This window comes from Linepithema humile, chromosome 7, assembly GCF_040581485.1.
Source record: "Linepithema humile isolate Giens D197 chromosome 7, Lhum_UNIL_v1.0, whole genome shotgun sequence".
NCBI lineage: Eukaryota > Metazoa > Arthropoda > Insecta > Hymenoptera > Formicidae > Linepithema > Linepithema humile.
Genome location: NC_090134.1, coordinates 8,718,506 through 8,741,401, shown reverse-complemented (window position 1 = coordinate 8,741,401; position 22,896 = coordinate 8,718,506). Strand labels below are relative to the sequence as shown.

The following is a 22,896-nucleotide window of genomic DNA, read 5'->3' as shown; positions in this document are numbered from 1 at the left end:
AGAATCAAATCAAGTTACATAAAAGCACATACTTTGCGTTTAATTCAAAAGGTATGTTTGTAATTTATTATTGTCATACTATGATTACTAAGTACATATTAATGGATTAGATAAGAATTCACCATGACATACTTAAATTTTCTTATCAAAGAATTAAGTTATTCAATTTTTTTTTTAAAGAATTAAACATAAGAAAATAGGAACAAAAAATTTTTATATCTCTAATGTTGGATATTACAAATCTCTATCTTTATTAAGGAATTCTATCGATCTGTTTTCATTAATTCCATTTGTTACGAAAATCAAATGACATGTTTATATGATATTATCGCAATTTATTATAACACGAGCAAAGTTAACATAAGGATGAGAAAAAGGAAAATTAAAAAATTAAAAAGTGAAAGCCCGTATCTCGAAAATTCGATATTTTACATGACACATTTCTCCCGATATAACTTCCTTTCCAGTTCCTGAAAGAGTGGGAGCTTACTCGGGACGCCATATATTTTTTTTATCTTCCACAATGACCGTCATTTCTAAGCGTTAGTGTTGATCGGTCGCTGGCAGTGTATATTTTTATCATGTCATGCCACGTAATCTCTAAGCAACGTTTTTTTCTTATAGTTCATGCGCGTTAGACACCGATGAATTTTCCGCTTTCCCATTGCGTTAATTTGCATACTCCTGTGAGTCGATCGAACTTTGTAGCCGGTTATTTTATGACCGAACTTTGTAACGACGGTAAAATGCACATTATCCCGTTATGTAGCAACGTATTTATCATGTACGAGCGTTTCTAGGAATAATCGAACGATTTCTTTAGCAGAATATTTTTCACAGGTAAATATAGTATTAAAATAAGACGAGAAATAAAGCGCGAAATTTGTTGAATCGAGATTTAACATATGTACTTTTATAATGTTATGTAACAAATTATTACAAATTTAAATGGAAAAAATTTTGAAGCTTGGGTACTGAATATTAATTCAGAGGCAAATTATTTTGGATATATTTCAACTTGTATTTTTACATAAAAATTATTACATAATAATATTCTAATAAATAATAATAGAGCGATAGGGCTTTTTAAATTGTAAATAACGTTTTTATTCACGACAGGCGTTTGCATCAAATAAAATTTAATGACCTATTTCTCATCTATTTCTCGATTACAATCATATTTATGATGTAAATAGAGAAGGTTTATTTTGCCGAAGTCAGTTTTGGACTCATATTTTCAACATATTTATGCAAAACAGCATCTGATGAATATAATCTACGTAATGTTCACGGCTGTGCTTCCTCTTCTTGTCCTTTCAGAATACGATTATTCCTCGAGAAACTGTCTGAATTAAGGTTAAATTAAATGCCGTTGAAGGTTAATTTAATCTGAGGCTAAAGCCCGGCCGATAACGAGCCAAAGGATTGCGAAAAGAACGATTCCGCCGCCGCTCTTCCCGATCGCCGTCCCTGAACAATCAATATGGTCTCGCTTGCTCGTTCGTGGGGCACGCCACAGTAAGCGCGGCCATGTTTTTTCTTCTCTCTCTCGTTCTTCTGCGGGAACTTTAGTGCAGTTGGCTCAGGGCGCCTCGCAGCGCGCTAGGATCGTCGATCTGATTAGTCGAGCGGCTCCGCTCAGGAATTGTCGACTTGTCGCGCGAGTTAGTTGAAAGAAAATCGACGGTAAAAGTAAAGAGAAGCGTGCGTGTGATTACATTTTTTCTTTCTGTGCAGAGAATGCGAGAGAGAGAGTGAGAGACAAGAGGCGGTGAACGGCGTCCCGCCATCGGTGACGGACAAGGATCGACGAGTCCGCGTCGTCGATGCTCGTCGATAAGAGCGTCGTCGGGGTGAGATCGATCGTCACGCTGGAGAGCGGCGTGGCAGGTGGGGCGAGGAGCCGAAAGAGACTGACCGCAGTAGCAGCGGCAAAGGTACGGAAAGGGTGAACCGGAAGAGGAACGTCTGCAAGAGACGGCGGGTTGTGAGAAGAATATTCAAAGGTTCGCTGAGAAAAGGGGGACCCATGTACCGGTAGCTGAGCGCAGGTATGACACGATGAGGCCCGTCTCACGTGTAGGCGCGCGTTGTTACTTTCTACGGCAAGCTCGTCATTTGTAGCAGCCAGCTAGTCGCACGCATAGGCATGGCCGACGTCGCACCGTCCACGGGCGATGATGACCTCGCCGCAGCGACAGCCGAGGATTGCCGGGCGCCGCCGGTGACAGAGACTGGCGGCGGCGATAAGGAAAAACATCCAGCCGTCGCCAATAATGGTATTGCGGATGACAATGTCAGTATCCACGAGATTCTCGAGAGCATGACGAATGAGTTTAACAAGGGTATGAGTTTAGGAAAGCATGGTGATAATGATAAAACGGGACCTGAAGAGGTGACAGCGCCGCCGTCGCCGTTGAAGATTGTCGATGAGGCGCCCAAAGGGGAAAAGGAGTGCGACGGTGAGGAGGATGCCGCGACTCAGGAGGTCATAACAACGCCTTCCCCCGCGCCAGAGCAAAATCATAAAGATGAGGAGGAAAGCTCGGCAATGTTAGACAAGCAAGAGACTATAAAGAAGGACAATGGCATAAACAGGATTGTCTTGACGTTTAGAACTACTGATGAAAATACGGATCATGGCAAGAAGACGAAGATATCCAGCTGCTCTAATGCCACTCTGCTTACTCAAGAATTGCTGACCAATTATGTTCAAATTGATGGTGTTTCGGTAAAGCTAGAGGATTCTACGGAGACAGAATCAAAGATTGTAGATAAGGATAAAGCAGAAGACACCGAAGAAAAGCGCGATGATAAGCAGGAATCTCCTCCTCCTGTCCAAAAGAAGCCTGAAACTACGGAGAATAAAGTTGAGAGTAACAATGTCGAGGCGCCGCTTGCAGAAGGTACTGAGCAACAAGAAACTGCCACACCAGTCATCAGGAAGAGAAGGGCTGGCCGACCTAGATTGCGAGCACTTAGGTTTTTTTTTTAATTTTTTCTTGCCATTTGTTAGATGTATAAGTGCATGATGTTTATAAATTTGTTTTCTAATATTTTCAGCGATTCGACTGTCCAGGAAGAGGAACCTCCTGGTCCCAAACGATCGGCTAGGAGACTTTGCAAGGAGTCCTTGAAAAGTACCGTATTAGAAAGCGCCATGGCCCGTAAGGAAAAGTCTAATTACACTGGAGAGTTCAAGAGAAGGAAGTACAGCAAACCAGGTCGGCCGAAGAAGCTGAACTCAGTCAAAGATCAAGCGAAGCAGAAGTCGTCCGACGTTCGTGCGGAGTCGGAGACATTGCCTGACGGCAACGTTAGCACATCTGAAAGCGTGATACTGGATTCTTCGCGCAATACAACATTGTCAGAGAACAGCATAAATGACAGTGTCGCGGAGGATGTTTCATCAGACTTCGAAGGCATGCCGAAGCTCTCGCCGATGACGAGAAACTCGGAATCGCTGACTAAACTAAGTAACTCCATCGGCAGTCCCGTCAACGACGACGTACCGCTAGCAGACGTCGAGAAGCCCTTTCTGAAACCTGCCACGGCCACTCGACCTAGAAGAGAGAGAGGACGTCCGCGCGGAAGCTCGCAATCTGCGCGAAAGATAGTAAAAGCGGATACCTACGAAGGTAATATGCAACACTGATGTGTATTAACAATCAACTGCAATATATAATTTTTTCTAGTTTAAGTTAATAAATTATTGAATTATTTTATAGATAGTTCTCCGTCTGTTGCAGAGGCAGGAAAGAATAATGATTATCCTGAAGGTAAAAGTTTTTAAAAATAAATTTTTATGATAATAGCAAATGAAAAAAGAAAAGGTCAAAAGATAAAGAAACATTTTTTATTGATTTGCGAAACAAAAAATTTTTTACTTTGTTTAGCCTTTTACTTTTTTATTTTTTCTGGTAAATCTGAGTTTGACATAAAAAACTATTTTTTTATACTTAATGTTTTTTAGCAAATTAATAGGCGGTATTTTTCGTTGACATTCTATGTGAATTTTAATGTAGAAATGCCAAGCAAAAGAACTCGTCGGAGTATGGCGCCGAGTCCAAGTCCCGCGGAAGGACAAGCGTCGAAGCCAGAGTCCACGGCGATCATGAGCGAAGTAAATGTCACCATCTGTTATTTGTTAATCCGATGCTAATATGATTCTTATCGTCGCTATTAATAATTTTAGACATATGCTCAGTCTATGTTGTGCCTGTGCCAAGTGCGATCTCAGTTATACGTGACGATAACTGGTTCCGGGGCACCACTTTATTGCACGGCGCTTGACTCGATTGATAACCGTGTGATAGGTTGTTGCAATGAAGTGGACAGCAATGATGTGGCCATGCGAAGACCAAGCACCCGTGTGCCCTTTATTATCCTTTGTCGTATGCATAAGGAACGGCTGTTGCGCCACAACTGCTGTCCATCCTGCGGCCTATTCTGCTCGCAGGGCAGGTTTGTGCAGTGCACCAACGGACATCAGTACCATCGCGAGTGCGAGGTTTACCCGAACAAAAAGGGCGTGTGTCCGCACTGTGGTGGCGAAACTGCCGCATATGATATACTTGTGACAATGAATGGCATGCGACGACCAGTTTTCATTCCTACGCGTAAAAAATTCTCCAAGTTACCATCAGCAAAAATGACTTTACCTGGCAAGGGTGACAACGCAAAGCTGGCCGAACGTTCACCCAGTCCGTTGATTAAGCCTGCTGATATCAAAATACCAGAACCGACGATCAACACCGAGAGACCGGAGCGTTACACTATTATGAGTCTCTACACATCTGTGAAGAACGGGGATCTGGAGAAATTGGTGAATGTATTAGGTAAGCAGAAACTTGATGATTAGGGAAAGGAAAAAAATCAATTAAATTTTTTAATCTGAAAATTTCTGAGGTCGGAATTTGTCGTAAATCTTCTGTTAAATAAATCTTACTCAAAATTAAATTATAGGATGGATTAAAATTTATTATTTAGTTCTACAATTTATAATAAATTCTATATTTCAATATATTCGTAAAAATATAATTGTATTATTTAATAATTAAAAATGTTACATGTGTACTATTTTTTTTATATTCATGTAACTTACGCTTTGTGATTTTCTAGCATGTGGCTATAATGCGAATCACACATTCCGAGATTACGCTCATCGTACCGGTCTGCACATAGCAGCGTTTAAAGGTCATCTATCGTGCGTACATGTTCTGGTCCAATCTGGTGCTCAAATAGACGTTATGGATAGAAACCAATTGACGCCCTTGATGCTAGCCGCTAGTAAGGGTAAAGCCGACGTAGTAAGATATTTGATTAGGGTAGGAGCCGACGTGACGTTGAAGGGCGAGGATGGTATGACCGCCTTGCACATGGCGGCCAAGTCTGGTCATCTAGAAGTGTGCAAGATTATTCTGACTGAGTGTAAAGCGCCGAGAACGTTAGTAGGTAATGTCGAATTTATGTTTAGATATTTAGCTTTTTCTTTTACAATTACTTCTATAATAAAGTTCTAAAATATTTCTCAAACATTAATTTATGAGATATGTAAGTTGTAAACCGTTTTAGATCCATTTTATTTATCCCTAAAGAAAATTCGTAAATTTTTTAAATTCCAATATTCTAATTTGCAGATTCCGTGGACGACGGTGGGTGGACGAGCTTAATTTGGGCATGCGAATTCTGTCATGCGCAAGTTGCGCGATATCTGTTAGACAAGAAGTGTGATCCACTTATACGCGATGCCGAGCAGAACATAGCATTGCATTGGAGCGCCTTTAGCGGTAGTGCTGAGATTACAGAGATGCTCCTCAATGAGGGATGTGATGTGAACGCTGTCAATGTTCACGGTGATACTCCTTTGTACGTTTTGCATCTTTTTTGTATTCATGACATTATTGTATTCTTGAAACTTTTTCAGTCCGTTGGATTAAACAAGCATACTTGCGACGTGTGTCGTACATGAACATGATATGAAAATGGTCATTTTTGAAAATCAATATATATAAATTAATATAAATTAATATATAATACACATATGGGTCGAATATATTTTGAAATGATACTCTTTAATCGTCAGGCAATAATTAATTTCCTTTCTTCAGACATATAGCAGCTAGACAAGACCGATATGCGGTTAGCGTTCTACTGCTAGCACGCGGTGCTAAAATAGGAGAGGTAAATGCTGCCGGCGAAACGGCAGTGAATTGTTGCGGCACGGATGGCGATACCATGGCTGCCTTGAGATTAAACGCAAAGGTCAATGAACTCTCCGAGCATATGTGGGAAAAAACTGTGAAAATATTAACTAAGTAGGTATAACATTTTATCGGGTATAGCAGAGTTATTATTTGAAGAAGAAAATAGATAAAGAAGATCAGTTTCTATTAACTTATCGAAATTTACAACTTCAATCTATAGATATCTATAGTAACTTTATTTTCTCGAAGCTTTATTCTCATTGTAATATTTTGTTCTCTATTTCTTTACAGTGACATTTCGCGAGGCAAGGAAACGAATCCTATCCAGTGCGTTAATGGACACGATTCCGAAGATAAGCCGACTGATTTTCTTTACGTAACTGAAAATTGCTTTACTAGTAATATCAATGTAGATCGTACGATAACGTCGTTGCAGTCCTGTCGTTGCGAGGACAATTGTAGCTCCGAAAAATGTTTATGCGGGAATATAAGTTTGCGGTGTTGGTATGACGAAGAGGGGAAGCTCATACCTGAATTCAATTATGCAGGTATGTACGTACAAAAATTTCTATTTTTAAGAGCTCTCTAGAAGTAGGATAATTTAATCGAATTGATAGGAATTTATTCTATGAAAATGGACTTTTTTTTTTTTAAGAATGATACATAGAGATATGATATTTATGCCATAGATCCACCAATGTTGTTCGAATGTAATCCGGCTTGTGACTGTAATCGCGTTACATGCAACAATCGAGTGATTCAGCACGGGCCAACACAGAGGTTTCAATTGTTTCGCACAAAGGGCAAGGGATGGGGCTTACGAACCTTGCGACACATTCCCAAAGGCACCTACGTTTGTGAATACGTGGGTGAAATAATCTCAGACTCCGAAGCTGATCATCGCGAAGATGACTCTTATTTATTCGATTTGGATAATAGAGTAAGTTGCACGTTTTTTGCAATTTTTATTTGGAAACGGAAAATAGTTTAAGTATCTGTATATGCATTATCCCTCTTTCCACCTAATTAGTTTGCTTTATAAAATTTAATTCATAAATTGTTTTACTCTACAAATTTTATAATTTGCACGCAATAAAGATTTTTTATTATTTAAAAATTTTGAACATACTTTTCTGGATAAAGAAGGCTTCTAAATATCTGGATTCTAAATTGTGAATAAAGAATTTTTATATTATTATGTGCACGCAGGACGGAGAAACGTATTGTATAGATGCGAGACGTTATGGGAATATCGCTCGGTTCATCAATCATTCGTGCGCACCGAATTTGATGCCAGTACGAGTGTTTGTCGAGCATCAGGATCTGCACTTTCCTAGGATAGCATTTTTCGCTAATCGCGACATTGAGGCGGACGAAGAACTCGGGTATGTTAAAACACGACTGAAACGCCGGAAGTCAGTGTGAAATGCACCTCTAAATACTAACAAGAATACATTGCACACAGCTTTTTTAATTCATTATTTAATGTATGCGTTTTATTCTATCAACAGCACATAGTTATAGTTTCTTTTACACTACATTGTGACTCTTAATTCTGCGTCACGACCATACACATGCTTAACAGTATAGGAATACAATTCTGTTTGTTAGATGTAAAATAGTTATGTTTATTAAATAAAGATATTTATGGTAATGCTTAAGTAATCTTTCAGTTTGCGATTTATGTTTTTACTCGTCCTTTTGTATTTATTTCTAGGGAGATAGAATAGTCACAGAGAATAGTCACTAATTACTTTTATTTTAATATCTTAAAAAAATTTGAACTTTCTTTATCTTTTAACGCAATTTCTAATAAACATTTACTACATTTTCTGGTCTAGTATCAAGCCAGAGAGTATTTATATATTACTTTTGTTTCGTTTTCCACGGTTTTTCTATTTTTTCATTAATTCAAATCTATTTGCCCTCAGTTTCGATTACGGCGAAAAATTCTGGATAATAAAGTGCAAGTCCTTCACGTGTACCTGCGGGGCTGCAAACTGCCGTTATTCCGAGAAGACTATACAAGTTACACTGGATAACTACCGGAGAAAGATACAACAGGAGGAAATGCAGGCAGCTCAAACCTCATCATAACCTCATTATAACTTTAATGCGTTTTAGCTTAATTCTATAGGCGTCCGTGAGAATTTTCGCGAGCGAACACAAACGGCAATTCTACGAATCGTTTTGTCGACTATGCGCTAGTTTTCCGCGTTGGTTTGCCACGACGCGCGCGAAATCGTAAGAGTACAAATGCAAAACGGTGGTGGGATGATAAACATTCGATATTAGGTTTTCTCTCGATGTCTACTTATGGTAAAAATGCATCGTCTGACTTTGTGGTTTCAATGACACTTCGGAAAAGTCGCGTCCGGTCTTGTTTAATGTTTTTGCTGAGTACCGAACATTCACCGAACGCTGTATCGAAATGAAATTGACGGCCGGTCTGTTAAGTAACTTTATTGTTGTCATTCGATTTTTGAATATTAGAAAATTTTAAATGTATGTTGATTGAGAAAAAAGTTTGTGATATAACTTGTAAAAAAAAAATATATATATATATATTACATATTAACGAGAAAAGATAATAGAAACAAATTAAGGAAATTTATAATTCTTAGATATAGTATTATATACTATTTTTTTTTTTTTTTTTTTGGAATTGTCTCGTATTTTTCTTAGTGGACCGGCAGTTAATAAGGATTTATATTTTAATAAATGAATTCCCGATTCGGCTCGAAAGGCTTTATAAGAAATATAATATTTGTCATACATTTTATAAGATATTCTTTTTACGTTCTCATAATTTTCTCAAATTAAATTTAAGAATACATCATCACACTTGTCCATATTTTTCTGCCAGGCTTGTTTGTACTTGTTTCCTATTTTTGCTGATTGTCTCTGCGAGAATGTAATGACTCTACGAGAAAGTGCCACGTCGATCTTTTTCTTTATTATTATTTTTTTAGCAAAATAACGATACGCATAATATATGACGAATAGTTAGCAACTTAGTTTGCATGTGAGAAATGTGCAGATATTAAAATGTGTGTTGAAAATATTGTTATATGTCCTATACGGACAAAGTATGTGATTGTGAAATAGAGTGAAGCTACCATCGCTTTTAAGTGAATCAGAATCGGGAATGGTTGCAGTGTGTGTTCGTGTGTTCCTTATATAGAGCATCATGCTATTTTATTCCAATTAACCGCTCGTGTCTTAAAAAAGAGCGTTTAATATTGGATTCACTACAAGCGATGTATTACGAGTACACCTTTTTGTACAAATGATTGACTTTTTGTAATAAAATTGTAAATCTTTTTAACATGCTTTTTTTGTAAATTAATTCTTAAATATGTCAAAATCTAATTAAAATGACTTTAGAAGAAAAGAGCAATTTATAAATAATTTGATCAAGATAAGAGTTTGGGTTTTCTCGTTAAATCTTTTACATGAAATAAATGTTTTTTGTTGTACGTATATATACGTTTGAAAATTTCTAATATCTCGTATTTTTTAGAAAAGTTAAGTATGTTATTTAAGAAATAGCGTTAAAAGTATTTTTTAATTATGTCTATTAAAATGTCTATACGAAATTCGTATTTATTTTTATTAGAAATATTAATATTTATTTTATTAAAAATGTTACATCTGTCACCTAAGTTTTGTATGTGTTTAGAATAAGGATTCACTAATATCTATTTTATTTATTCCATGATTTATTATTTTTTAAAATTATTTGAAAAGAATTATCGATATGCGCTTTTAAAAGGAATGAAATAATTCATAGAAACTTGCATATGCTTATGTGCTGTTCATAAACAAATTTACAATATAAGCATTGCAAGTTTATGCAAATATACCTTTATGACGGTATTGCGATTGCGCGGTGGTTCGCCCGCAAGTACGGCTGTTGATTGGCCGGCGTACGCGCGCTGACTCGAAATTCAAGTGACGATCGCAGCAGTTAGTGTAGCGACCGTGGAGCGCGCTTGAAGGCGCGACGCCGTGTAGCAGCGTAGAATTATCGTAGGTATATTTTTTTCATCTGTGCAAACGCGTATTCGCGTCAGCGATGTTCTTTATAGTTTCGATGCGATGACCGCGACGTATTCGTGATTATTTGCACGTGCTTTAGAGCCCTGCCCGTTTTTCGTTTTCCCCGTTCCTATCGCGTGCTTGTTCTACGCGGTTTTCGCGAACGAGAATCGCGGAAACGCCGGATGAGTGCTGCATAGCCGACGATGACATGTCGCGACGGGGTCGATTCAGTGAGTGTGCAATAGTGTTAATCACGGTGCTGGCGATGATCATCGACGGGCGATTAGTATGACGACAAGCTGACGGTTGCATCCCTGTTCTACCTCCTCACGGCGTCGGCGGGGTTGACGATTGAGCGGACAGTGGAAGGTTAGTGGTCACGATTTTTCAAAAAGATTCGTTATATCAAATGGTCGCGATAAGCACCATTTTGTGCGACTTTCGTGACTTGCCTTCACGAATTAACATGACTTTATGATGTCGCGTTTCTACAATCTAAGAATTCCGGTAGAATGTGATTATTTATTTACCGATATTAGTAAAATTTATAAATAATTGTGTATTTTGCGTCATTCGAGGATCCGTTATTACATCGTTCAACCTATATAAGTATTTTAGACCATGGAAAATTCTCAGTTCTTTCAGTTGGTTGCACTTTTCCGGTTGATGTACTTTTTTTTCGCGATTATCGAGAATTAATCTTTTTTTGAAAGAAGAAAAGTTTCTTCGTGAAATGGAATCCGGGGATTAAGAAAACCGAAATCAATCGCCAAGGACTATCGCGTGCTAATAATATCTCGTTATTGCTAGTTTTTTTTTCCTTTTTCACATAATTCACGAACATAAAAGTCATTAACCTTAACGGGTCTGAAATATTTAGGAATATTGACTTATAAAATTTTAGAGCAATGTCGTATAATATCTTTCCCTTCGATATACAGAATGTATCGAAAAATGGAAGAATATAACAAGAGGAAAAGATATATTTAAAAAAATTTTAATAAAATGTTTTGTTTCTTTAAACCAAACACTTCATTCGAACCTTAATTATAAAATAATTTAATATTGTGAATTAAAGAATTTCGATGACAGTTTTGCCAATAAAAATAACAAAGTAGTTTATGAATTTTATTGATAAACAATGAATCTTCTTTTTCTCAATGTCTATTTTTCTGTATCTATGCCATTATAAATTACTGAGCGTATTAATGCTATAAAGAATCGATTGCCATTTGCTTCTTCGTTGCAAGGTATAAAAAGGATGAAGTTATTCCGAAACGATGCATATTTAATATATATTATAATCGTGCAATTAGTACAATGTCAAAAATGTCTGTGTATTTTTTTTAAATCATAAAAATTTTATCGGGAGTAATACAATTATACAGGGTGTTTCATAATGTCCGTGCCAACGCTCGTGTGCGGGTAGAGTGCGGTAAACTGAATAAAAAAGTCCTTTACCGTTTTGCAATTTTCGCAATAATAATTGAGATATTAATTAAAAAGGATTGACGAATAATCACACGTTGCACGCGGCTAAACCACGGGCTGTACACTCTAGGCGTGACAGCAACGAGGATCGCACGGCAACGAAAAATAACAACGCAGGCGAGAGCAAGAGTAATACGTGTTGTAATTTTTCGATGCCGTGCGATCCTTGTTGCTATCACGCCTAGAGTGTACAGCCCGTGGTTTAGCCGCGTGCAACGTGTGATTATTCGTCAATCCTTTTTAATTAATATCTCAATTATTATTGTAAAAATTGCAAAACGGTAACTTTTTTATTCAGTTTATCGCACTCTACCCGCACACGAGCGTTGGCACGAACATTATGAAACACCCTGTATAATTATGCATTTAATTCTAACGAACTTTTACTGAATTTTTTTTTATTCAACATTCTATTTTTCTTCATCGAATATTTAATATATCTGCTATTCGTGAAGAGCTCCGATTTTTGCGTCTGTTTGTATTCTTCCATCTTTCGGGTACTCGTCTTCCTGATTCGAGGCAGAAAGTCTAGTAATTACGGAGATGAGTATTAGTTGAAAGCGAAATTTTTTCGACCGGGCAATGTTGCCCAGGGATGGTGGCTTTTGTTGACTCTGAGCTCCGCACAACTCTCGACGAACTTTCACGAGAGTTGATTTCGAGGATCTACAAGAGCGGAAGGAAAACTTTCGTCGAAACACAAGTAAAATTCTGTGACTTAAAAGCTATTGCGTTGGGGAAGCAAAACACTCTCAAACGCTCGTCCTTATATATTCCCTATCTTACGTTTTCAATTTCCAATCACGCATGCACACATTCTTGTTATTTTTCAAAACTTTAATCACACTCATTTTTATTATATGCTATGCTCGTTCAAAATACCGTGTAATCATGCATCAAATCTATTAAGTTTATAAGCTTTGTTAATTATTTGCTTAAGCGTGAAGTGGCTTCTTTGAAATCGCATACTTACATCGTATTTTTTTTCTTGAAGACACGTGTTGTTGGTTTCAATCCGTGAAGTGAAGCCCTGTAGACTTCGTTAGAAACACAATTTCTCTATAATGAGAGTGATTTGTTCAGAAAATGAGAATTTAAGAAACAAAACTTTTGAAGGAAAACAAACGGAGCTTAGTTATCATCCGCTATATTTTAAATATTCTAAATAAAAATTATTTATTTAAATATTATATTATTTGAGAGGTAATTATTCTTAAAAATCACAAAATTTATTTCAGCTTTATTTTGCGTGAAGCTTTATCTACTTTCACTTTTCTTTGGGTAAAGTCTTAAAGTTTTACATTGCTTCATTGTACGTTAAATCTTGAGTAATATTTTATTTTAAGTCATGATTAAATATGTGTATTCCCTCTGACGTTAGCTTAATTTACCTTTACGGTATAATGAGAGCGCGAGCGACGTGTGTCGCTATAACGTTACAAGCCAGGCAGTCGGTTTCACCACACGACAAATTGTAATCGGTAGGTCTTGCTTAATTAGCTATTGTCTGGGCATAAAATTATTCCCTATATTATAATATTCACGACTAGTATTATCGCTCATTGTTCTCCACGGCTTTATTTCATCGTTTCTCGTTATTAGCCGCTTTACATTTAGTCTCGTATTTCTTACTCGGACATAGATTCCACTCGTTTATGGACGAGTTATTAGTTAGAGACTAAGGGTCCTCGTACTCCTCGTAGTTATCAGAACCTCCACAAAACAAGAGACAGTTTCCAGAGGCAACCTTTGCAAAATCTGTAGTTACTGTTGTGTTAACATTACGACAAGGTACATGATAATGCACAAATGACGTTCGCTAATTGAAATTATTTAATTAAATATTCTGATAATAGACTTTAGACTCCACAAAATATGTGGAAAAAAAATTATTAAAAATTGGAAATAAATTACACATTTTTTTAAATTTATTACATGAAAAATTGAATTCATAGATAGAATTTTGGATAATTAATCATTCGGATTCGTATTTGGATAATTAATCATTCGGATATTTATTATATTTGAGTATTTTTGGGAATCTGACACATATGTTTATGGCACATTTTATACTTAGTATCTTTTTTTTTCATAACGAGATATTTAATTTTTGTATGAAACAAAAATAAAACAAAAAAAAATTGAGACTGATATGTGCAATATTAAAAATTAATACTCAGCGCGAGTATTGCTGAATACGATAGTCCATGTTTAATATCGTTCAATATCTATAAAATATTGAAAATCCAAATAGCAAATGACAGTGATAATATTCGTGGAAAACGCGCGCATCGACGTGAAAACTGTCGCAACAGCCATAAAACGAGCGCGACTGACAATGAGACTGCACGGAAATATTAAGTTGTTTATGAACACTTTTATTGGCGATTCCGAAGGTGGACATATCCGATATTTATACGACCGTAATTTCTGCAAAATCGCGAATCGATCGTTCTTTATTGCTCCGTACTAAACAATAAAAGTATCTCAGTTCAAAAAATGCTACATTATTTGATATAAATAAATACATAATAATTTTAATGCGCTGTTGACATGTTAATATAAAATAAATTTTGTTAGTCTGCCAACTATTATTTTTATCTTTTATGAAAAAAAATAAAAATCTGGAAAAGATTTAAAATAAAAAATTTATAAAGAGAGGTGATTTTTTGTCGCGTTGTACTGCCTGCTGTTTACAACAAAACAAAAATAGGTCTTCCCGCATGTGGTGATTATCTGCGATTACATCTCCCTCGATTCGTTACATGGTTTCATCGAGCCACTTATACGCATCGCGAGAATCGGGCTGTTGGCTTTCAATGCAGACACGCCATTAGTACTCTCTTTGTTCGACCCGTCATATTGAGATGCGAGAGTAAATAGCACCGATGGTACTTACGGGAAAAATTCGGCGATCCGTGAATTTGAAATATTTGTGATTTTGCGCGAATGTAGGATACGCGAATTTTGCGCGAATGTAGGATCTGAAATGTGTAAAGGTTTTCCGATGCGTACAAAAGTTTTTCAATTATTACGAAATAGCTGTACATTATTATTCAACTCAGAACTATTATTATTATATCCGGTATGTAGATTCATTCAAAAATGCGACATTTTATGTCAAACACGCGACATGTATATTTATTGACTTTGAATATTTGACATGTGTATTCTCATTTAACAAAATTATTACGATACGTGTCTTTTATTTTTTATTTTACGCGACAAATACTCTGCGTGGATGTGACCTCAATATATACACGGTTTGCGTTTTTTAATAATAAAGTAAAAAGCAATTAACAAGGAAACGTTCAATGTATTATTTGTGATATATAGAGAAACGGGGATGGATGTTGCCTAGATATGTCTTTTCTATGAAATTAGGTTCTCGCTGATGGAGTACACGTGTTTGTACAATGTCGTCACTATCGCGAAGTCAATGGATTTTCGTGTTTATCTCTCCGGAAGCCCTAGGACATACTTGCACATAGGAATACGCGCGATCATATCCAAGTAGCCGCGGGGTGCACGCGTGCATGCGAAAATCACAAGCTACTTTAACGGGATCTGCTATCTTTCGAAGTTTCAGTGCATATAAATAGATAGACAACGAATCACCTGACACCTGAAATTAATTTATGTAGTATAATTTTTATTTGGGAAATTTTTCTGGTTTTGCGAGAATTACTTTAAACATAAACTACAAAACTTTTGCCTTGGAAAAATTATTTACGGGATTATATGAAAATATGAGTTTGAAGCAAATTAAGTTGAAAGAGTAAGGTTTTATTTAACTGAGTATAACTTTGTTTTTTTTAATTTTGTATATTATTTAGATTGCATAAGGTTGCACAGACGATCGCTATTTATTTTTAATTTTAATCTTTTTACTTTGCTTGCACACTTTTTGCGTTTAGGATGAAACATTTTTACGTTCTCTATTCTGAAGAAGGAATTTGAAATCACAAAATTAATAATTGTTAAAATTAATTTTACTTTTTAAAAAAATTCTGTGCCTCTTCTTTCGCTAGTTCATAATCAACGAACATCTTGTTTTTTCGCGTTTGCAGAGATTTCTAATAATATCAGAAGAATACGGCAAATGAAGCTTACAATTAGAATCGTTCCTTTACTGATTTGAATCTCCGTTTCCACCGCGGCCTAGAGTCTTCGAACATGCGCACGTAATTTCTCTTGATTACTCGATAGCTCTAGGGTACCGTTGCGCGCAGATTATCATCCATAGATCGTGATCTCATCGATTCTATGTCTGCTGGATGATAGTGTCTGAATGCGGGACGAACCTTAAATCACGCGATAGCGACAATTTGTGGATGCGCTCGATACGATCGGAATGGGTCATTCTCGTGGCCTCGATGAGGATTTAAAAACTTTTAAGAAGGGATTGTGTGAATTTAATTATTCTAAAATATATGAACGTTCATTTACACGTATGTTGCCATTGTATTTGGCGATAAGTGTTACATTATATTTATGTTAAAAATTAAACAAGAATTAGAATTAATTAAAATCTTATTAGAAATAGTTAAGATTAGTTAAAAATTGCTAGAATCGGAAAGATTAATGAGTATCGTGTTTTAGTACGTGAAAATACGTCAGTAAATGAGCTAATTCTTTTATTGATAATTAAATTATAAATGCTAGAAATAAAAATATATAGAAATAGATGCGAAATTAAATTATAAATAGATAGTCACGCGATGATATGCTAGGTTTTTTATGACGCGTTTTTCGCTATATTAATTTATTACTCGTTGTATTAATTTTAATAACATATTGTTTTATGTGAAATTATTATTTGATATTGCATATTGTCTTAGTGGCTTGGCATGCGAATCAATCGCAAACAACGTTCTGTGTCGTGTCGATAACGAACACAATGGAGAGTCACACTCACGCCTCTAACATTCATTAGATATCTTCCCTATTATCTGAGAAGCGATAATAGTCTCGAGACACTCTGTACATACGCGGGATCTTATTACTTTCGTTGGCGCCAAGAGCCAAAAAGCCTCAACTGTACGGAACGTTCACTTTAGTAACTAGACCGCTTTTCCGCTTTTATCACGTTGAAGTGCCTGATTACGTTACCTTCCCGTTTGAAAGCCGCGTCATTTCGTAGACGGATGGCAGTGACGCAACTAGAAATGTGCCTATAATATTTGTGCCAAAATCGCGAAAAATGCCATATCAAAATGTGGCGTTAATTTAGGTGCGCTAGTTGCTTCTAAAATTTTTCATAAATATTACAGTAAGCGCGTAATTACTTTAAAATGCAAGCTTTAAGCGCTAAAAGCTCACACGCATTTTGTACGTAATGTAATATAAATAATATACGTGCCACATACATGATGGATTATATTATAATCACGCAACTTTAAACTCAATTATTCGAATCTTGTGCAATTTTTCAACATGCAGAAATAAAGTCGAGAATCTGTGTTTAGCGATGTAAAAACCGCGTTGCGCAAAAACGCACAACCATGTGTGGATTGTCATAAATATTTTAATTTTTACTATGCATATATTTTGTTCTCACGTTCGCAGCCGAAGCGATTTAATTTTGACGCGTTCGTTCTCGCGAAGCGACACAAAGTAAAACGCATTCCGGCGTCACGTCTCGCTATTTTTGCATATTCTTCCCCCGGATTTATGCCGATATTTGCGCACTGGATATATGGTAACTGCCATATGCGGCGCCCGTGTACATACATATGTATGTATGCGGCGCCGTCGTTTCACGAACGGCTGACCACGCCAGTCCGCCTTTCCTATTTTCTCAGTCGCTTTAGGCGAAACACGACGGATAAGCATATCGCGCGCGCAAAGGCGGGAGTGATGTATCACCACCTGTCGCGGCGAGATGTGGTGGATGGACCTCTGTGAAGCATCCCATTTTCAGAATTTTGATACAAGTGATAGAGTGCTGAGCTCTTTTGTCCAACAAGTTCTCGGGTTTCTGATAGGTTTAAAAAAAAATTTCGAGCGATTAAATTTAATGAGCAAACATTCAAAGAGGTGCTAAACTTCTTTCTTTTTGTTACATGAAAAGTGGTAACTTTTTTCTTTCAATAAAGATTGATTTGAGTTATAATATTTTTGATAAAACTGCTGAGTCGTTATTTAAAACTTTCATGAAAATTCCAGTTTTTCGAGAAAAATTTTCACCTATGCGCCCTTGAACAATTTTCGTCTCAGAAAAACAATTAATTACTTCATAAATAGCGTGGACACCGCGCAGCGAACAATTTTATCATTAATATCCATTAATAATTTTTTCAAAATTAATAATCACATTTGAGGATGCTCGGAGTTGTCTTCTGAAAAACTACAAACCTCACTTTTTTGCTCTATAAATCATTTCTATCTGAGGTACATTAAAAAATTAATTTCACAAATTACCCGTGCATATCTGCAATTGCAATCGCTTTATCGCACTTTACGCCAGCATTATTGGTATGGAAAAGGGAAAGAGGGGACCCGTGCCTTAGCACTTACCCTTGGTTTGCTCAACAGGCGGTAGCAGGGAACTTTATTGTAAAGCCAGGAATGCCACATTGACGCGAACACGTATGCTGCGAGCCGAACATCGCCATCGATCCTTTGATGTAGGGAACTATGCTTCACGTGGCTGTGAAATTAGCGAATGTAGGCAACTGGATTTGCGGGCGTCCGCTATGTGGTTCGAAATATTACGTTCACTGCCCGCTACCGCCGCCAATTTATCGATCGAATCATCCTTTACGTACTCGATTAACATCGATGTCTACAATGCCATCGGATGCGAGGTATCGCGTTTAATTGCGCAAGAGAATAAATTTACTCAATTTTTATTTACATAAAAATGCGCGTTTATAAATTAATTGTAGTTGATGGAGTGCTATGGGTTAATTACTTACGATTATTATCTCTTTAATATTTGCTGGTATTAAATTGTATCATAAATATATTCTCTTGCGGTTAATGTAATAAATTAAATGAGATTAATTATAATGAATACAGGGCGTTTCTCTGGGGATCGAAAATTTTCTTCGGGGGGACTGCTTTAATCACGATAAACCTAAATATTAAGCCACTTTTCGTAAATAAAACTTTCTTGCTTCTTTAAATCCTATACCGATGCAATTAGCAACTCGACCAACTTTCATAAAGAAAAATCAACTGACATAACTTCGCTCGAAAAAGTTTTCTCGAAGGTAATTAAGAATCTCCCTTTGCTCGTCGTTAAGAGTTTGGTATCCTCGGGATGTACAGCACGATGTTTCAGCGTATCCTGGCACACGCGAACATCCTAGAAGTGTGTAAAGGGAGGAAGGAGGGGAGAAAGGAAAGCTTAACACTAAACCGGATCTCCGGGCAATCATAATAGATTTACTCAGGGGATTTAGAGACACTGGTGTACTAATTGATGCTTTAGTCGCTCCGTCTTGAGCAACTTGAGCAGGAATCATTTTGCTACCATCTCGAAAACCGCGTGTAAAGACAAGTCTAACGATACCGAAAGTCAACATCGGATTGCTCTCAACAACATTGCGCGCATCGCCAGTTTGTCGCGTATAAATATATATAACACGGTCTGAGGCAGCAAATTTATTTACATTGCGCGGTTGCGAGCTTTAATTTAGCGCAGCTGATTGCGAATCTGCTGTTGTTTCCGCCGTGCTGCCGATATTTACAAATATATTACTGCAACTATTTGCGTACCGAGATATTTAGACAATATCGATAAGTTCTCTCACAAAATATGAATTTATAATAAGATAGAATAAATTAATTTTGCAGATTTTTGATACTTTAATTTATACGTGGATTTTTTGAACAAAATCTTTTTTTTAAATAAAAATTTGATTTTATATCTTTGATTTAAGCAAAAATTTTTACTTGAAGGTTAAGAGTTAAACATTCTCTTTAAATCTTATGAAAATTAGAAAACATTAATTATTGAAAAATAAAAAAATTGTTAATTGCTGTTTCAATATTAATTATTGCTTTCACTATTATACTACAATTTTTGCAATGCTAAATATTATATTCTCAAGGTAGTAGTATTTTATAGACATTTGTAACACACAGAGAGAAATAATATGTGACTTGATATTTTAATCTTAATATTTTCTGTTTGCAAAGAATATTGATTGGCATTTTTACTATAATACTTCCAAGTATATACATTTGCGACTCGGCCCTGTTGCATCTGACCCCGTCCCACGTTGCTACTCTCTTCTATGCAAAACGCGTGCGCAAGGTGGCCGATGGATTCGCGCTGCATCACGAAGTAACGTCTGTTCACGTTACCATGATATATTCTAGCCAGGCAAATGAATGAAAAAGCGCCGCTTTGAAATTTTCGCATCTGTCGCCGTTATTTTGTTAGAACTTTTCTATGGGTTTTATTCTAGTAAGGTATACGAAGTATATTAAAAGTTGTATACTGCCGTGTCTTTTGAAAAAAATTGAAATCAATTTTTTTTTACCAAAATCTGTATTTTCTAAAAGTTTCTTGTGTTTTAATATGTCAGATATTTGCGTGACAAACTCGTGGACAAAAATCAGCTTAAAATAAAATAAATTTCTGGAATTAAGCGTAGAACAAGATTTTTTTATCTTATTTTTTAAATGCTCTTTATTTATAATATAATAATTCGTGTTTCATGAAGTCGCGATGTTCCAAGATTTTTATAAAGGAAGAATAGATTTTTTTTTTTTAATTGACCATTTTGGGCACAATACAGGGCTCCGTACAATACAGATCGGTGTAAAATCCACGTTCAAACGCGTCATATCGCGATGACGCTTTGATGAAAATCGGAAACGATATTCGCGTCGGAGTGTGACATCGAAGCTTTCATTTCATGTTCGCCGGGAGGGAAATGCGAGAGACGAGAGGGAGAGAGAGACAAAGAGAGACGATGCGCGAATGCTCTCTATGAAGATCGGGCATGTTTAATGAAATAGGGCGAATAAAATATCCGGAAAACAAAAATATCATCCCGGAGCGGCAACGATCCCGGATATATCGGGATCGTTATATATATAACGCATCGGTGTTTATTCCATCCGTATCGCCAGCGGACTTGTTCGGGCTTTTGTCAAATTCCGTTACGGAACAAAGCTGAAGCTGGCCATCAATTGCAATTTGTACGAGCTTGTGACTTTGCGGATCGTTTACACAAGCCGCGTGTATCGGGAATGAAAGCGCAAACGAGAGTTTGCAACGCGGTGAATTTAGATTTAAGATATGGCCGCAAACTCTGAACACAAGTGGAAAAAGCAGACATGAAACTGTTTATGCGCGGTAACGTTAGTGTACTTTATTCATTTTTATTTCTACTTTAGCGACAAATTGGAATAGATATTTTGTCGTTTCGAGTTCTTGCGCAATAATTGCGCTACATCAAGAAAGATAGACAATTATTAATTGTACTCATTTACTAGAGCAATTAAAGCAGCAACTGCAATTTCGCACGATTGTACACAATTATTATACTTTATATTTGCTCTGTATTGTACTTTGTCTGGAAACGCAGAACGCTTCAAAATTGTAAGAAAACAGAATACCTGACACTATTGTATCTCATGTTCCTTCTACACCGGAATATCTAGATCTCCGTCTTTCCCTCCGGCGTTAGGGGATTAGCCCGTTACCTCCCACGGGTCGGTTTTCCTGCTACCGTAATTTGCGTTACAACGAATATTCCTGCGTTACAAGAATTTCGAGAGAAATAATTGCGAGGAATAATTTTGAAAAGCGATGAACACTGATATAATCTTTTATATATAGGTTGTTTACTTTAAATTGCGAAAAAATCTCTGTTCTCTCTTTTTGCAAAATCTTCGCAAATTTATAAAATCATCAATTCTAATCGTAATTGCAGAGATTTAAACCCCCAGCTTACGTAATAATGTACGACGATAAAACATGATAGCAAACGGGCGTGACGATAATACCGCGCGGAAATGGGTCTTTGTTCGCGCAAAGATAACGTTTTGCGAGATGCGCCAGGTGCTATACCCGCGGGAGAACCTGTGGCACATAGGGTGGTCGGTCGACCGAACGAGGGGGGGGGGGGTAAGGACGAGGGCGAAGGGAGCGAGCGAGCGAGGTGGCTGCCGCCGCCGGCGGCGGCGGCGGCTGGCTCGGTGATGCAGGCGGAGTAGGTAGAGAAATAGAAAGACAGGGTGAGAGAGAGCAGGGGTGGCTATATATAGCAGCGCGCCCCGGGCATCGATCGTTGGACCTGGGAGTCCGGATTCGGCACTGTTCACTCGCTCAGCCTCGGTACCTCGTCGCCCGCGATCCCTCGCGCGAAAGGCATTTCCGGTGCTCCGTGCTTACGCGCTCTCGCGACGGCTGAAAGTCGCGCAGCACTTTGAAATCTATCGATCTTTCTTCTTTCTATATCGTTCTATTCATCTATTTAGGTCTTACTTTATATTATTATAAACTGATTAGAACTGCAGTATATTTTGGGGACACGTTAAAACGATGGGAGATGATCGTAAATGATGATGGAAAATGCGTACAATTACGATACTTTTTATTGATGCTATTGACATTAGATACATTATATTTTACTTACATATATATGTTTCTATATCTTTAATCTATTTTCAAGCAATAAAAAAATATATGCAATGTGTAGACTTTGCAGGTATATTTTTTAATTTAATATTGATTTTTTCTTAGAGAAAATTCAATTAGCTGCCATATACTTTTTTCGCAATTTCGTAATTTTCAACGATAAATATCTTTCTAACTCGCGCTAGGTACTTTGAAAATGATAGGTCTTATATGAGCGCGGCGCAGTAGTAACAGTCCGCAAATGGTCAGACGACGTACCAACTGAAATCCGTCGGACGTGGTATTCAAACACGAGACAATTTAACGATTTTGATTCAGTGATAGGAAACTCTCAAGGCTTGCATAAGGTTATTTGAGTTAATTAAAACTACATCACGGTTCTCTTACTTTATACATAAATTTCTTTGTGAATTAGTATTAGATACAGCTATCTTTCTTTGGAATGTATTTACTCGATATGAATGATTATATATTCTATGAACGGTTGGCATAAAAATTTGAACTAATTATCAGATTTCAAAAGTGATAATGGATTGTCTAAATTAATAATAT

General features: G+C 36.8%; 2 protein-coding genes across 4 annotated transcripts in view; both read left to right on the top strand.

The window, feature by feature from the left end:
• Window positions 1-1,218: 1,218 nt before the first annotated feature.
• Window positions 1,219-9,534, top strand: G9a (histone-lysine N-methyltransferase G9a). Of its 3 annotated transcripts, XM_012373234.2 has the most exons (13): window positions 1,220-1,664; window positions 1,738-2,982; window positions 3,064-3,638; window positions 3,729-3,779; window positions 4,026-4,123; window positions 4,196-4,838; window positions 5,122-5,454; window positions 5,640-5,868; window positions 6,111-6,317; window positions 6,498-6,754; window positions 6,896-7,146; window positions 7,416-7,591; window positions 8,138-9,534. In XM_012373234.2, the coding sequence occupies exons 2-13, from the start codon at window positions 2,150-2,152 to the stop codon at window positions 8,301-8,303; spliced, it is 3,819 nt and encodes a 1,272-aa protein (XP_012228657.1). In that variant the 5' UTR covers window positions 1,220-1,664; window positions 1,738-2,149; the 3' UTR covers window positions 8,304-9,534. The 3 variants fall into 3 exon arrangements, with proteins under 3 accessions (XP_012228658.1, XP_012228657.1, XP_012228656.1); XM_012373235.2 differs by having other exon boundaries at window positions 1,219-2,982; window positions 3,750-3,779; XM_012373233.2 differs by having other exon boundaries at window positions 1,220-2,982.
• Window positions 9,535-9,689: 155 nt separating this feature from the next.
• The window catches only part of cac (cacophony), a 160,306-nt gene continuing 147,099 nt past the window's right edge, over window positions 9,690-22,896 (top strand). The window contains exon 1 of the mRNA XM_067359963.1: window positions 9,690-10,619. The gene's annotated coding sequence lies outside the window, so the exon portion shown is untranslated. The remainder of the gene's footprint in view (window positions 10,620-22,896) is intronic.